The sequence below is a fragment of the Morone saxatilis genome, unplaced genomic scaffold, assembly GCF_004916995.1.
Source record: "Morone saxatilis isolate NCDOM2014 unplaced genomic scaffold, NCSU_SB_2.0 Contig9, whole genome shotgun sequence".
Taxonomy (NCBI): domain Eukaryota; kingdom Metazoa; phylum Chordata; class Actinopteri; family Moronidae; genus Morone; species Morone saxatilis.
In genome coordinates this window covers 8465232-8466233 of record NW_023340268.1, presented here as the reverse complement: position 1 = coordinate 8466233, position 1002 = coordinate 8465232, and the positions used below count along the sequence as shown (strand labels likewise).

Sequence of the window (1002 nt, the reverse complement as noted above, 5' to 3'; positions counted from 1 at the left end):
AGAATCACTTTTATTTGCCAGGTATAGATACATATATAGATAACCTTTATTAATCTCCAAAGGGAAATTGGGTCGTCATAGCAGCCAGGTACATTAAAATACAACAAAATACAATAGAATAAAATACAACAATAGAATAAAATACTTAGGTAGAAAAGATAAAAAAGATAAATAGGTAGATAAGGNNTTTTATGTTGCTCTCAATGTACAAACACAGATTAACAGTATAAATAAACAGAACAAGTTCAACAACAAAAAAAGACATATACTTATATGTACAGTTATACATATCTATAAACAAACAGACAGTAGACAATAGTGCAATGGTGCAGAGTGCAAAGGATGCTGAAATAAATATTATATATATAATATACTCCTTCTCCTACTACTACCACTAGTATTACTATAATAATAATAATGTAAAATCTATAATTCAGCACAAGGTGCAGTTATATTATTGTAAAGTGCGTGTTTCCAGTTCAGTGAGGCCAAAATTGTACAAAAAGAAAACATTATACAAAATATAAATGATCAAATACAAAACAGATAGTATTTTTTTTAGGATCGTCTTATAAAATCCTGTGGCTGTACAAAGAAAACATGTTTTATATTGTACAAAATGTAATTTAAACTACAGGCAGGTTTTTGGACCTGATGGGCTTCCTTACACAGTTATTACGGTAATGTGAAGCGTCGCAAACGAGCCGTCGCTGTCGCTGTCAGTGCTTCTTTTATGTTTGTCTAGAAACGTCCTTTCAAAGCTGCTATGTGTTGAATTCCTCATTTGTGCTGCAGCGGGAATTATTTTCCAAAAAAGGACAACCTACCAAGCTAATGTAGCAACCTAACGTCGACTTTAACTTCTGGATAAACTGTACACGCTTGACAGATAAACATGGCAGAGTCGTCGCAGTTATCCGGGGTTAATGTTGTGCTGGTTATGGCCTACGGAAGCCTGGTAAGTACGTTTCGGTTTCCAGCTCATAAGCACTCCCTGTGATG

At 34.1% G+C, this 1002-nt stretch overlaps 1 protein-coding gene across 1 annotated transcript in view; it reads left to right on the top strand.

Annotated features, from left to right (window-relative positions):
- Positions 1 to 609: 609 nt before the first annotated feature.
- LOC118343023 (protein C1orf43 homolog) overlaps positions 610 to 1002 on the top strand; it is a 2831-nt gene continuing 2438 nt past the window's right edge. Inside the window, exon 1 of the mRNA XM_035681734.1 lies at positions 610 to 958. Coding sequence (XP_035537627.1) covers positions 896 to 958 — 63 coding nt within the window. The 5' untranslated portion in view covers positions 610 to 895. The remainder of the gene's footprint in view (positions 959 to 1002) is intronic.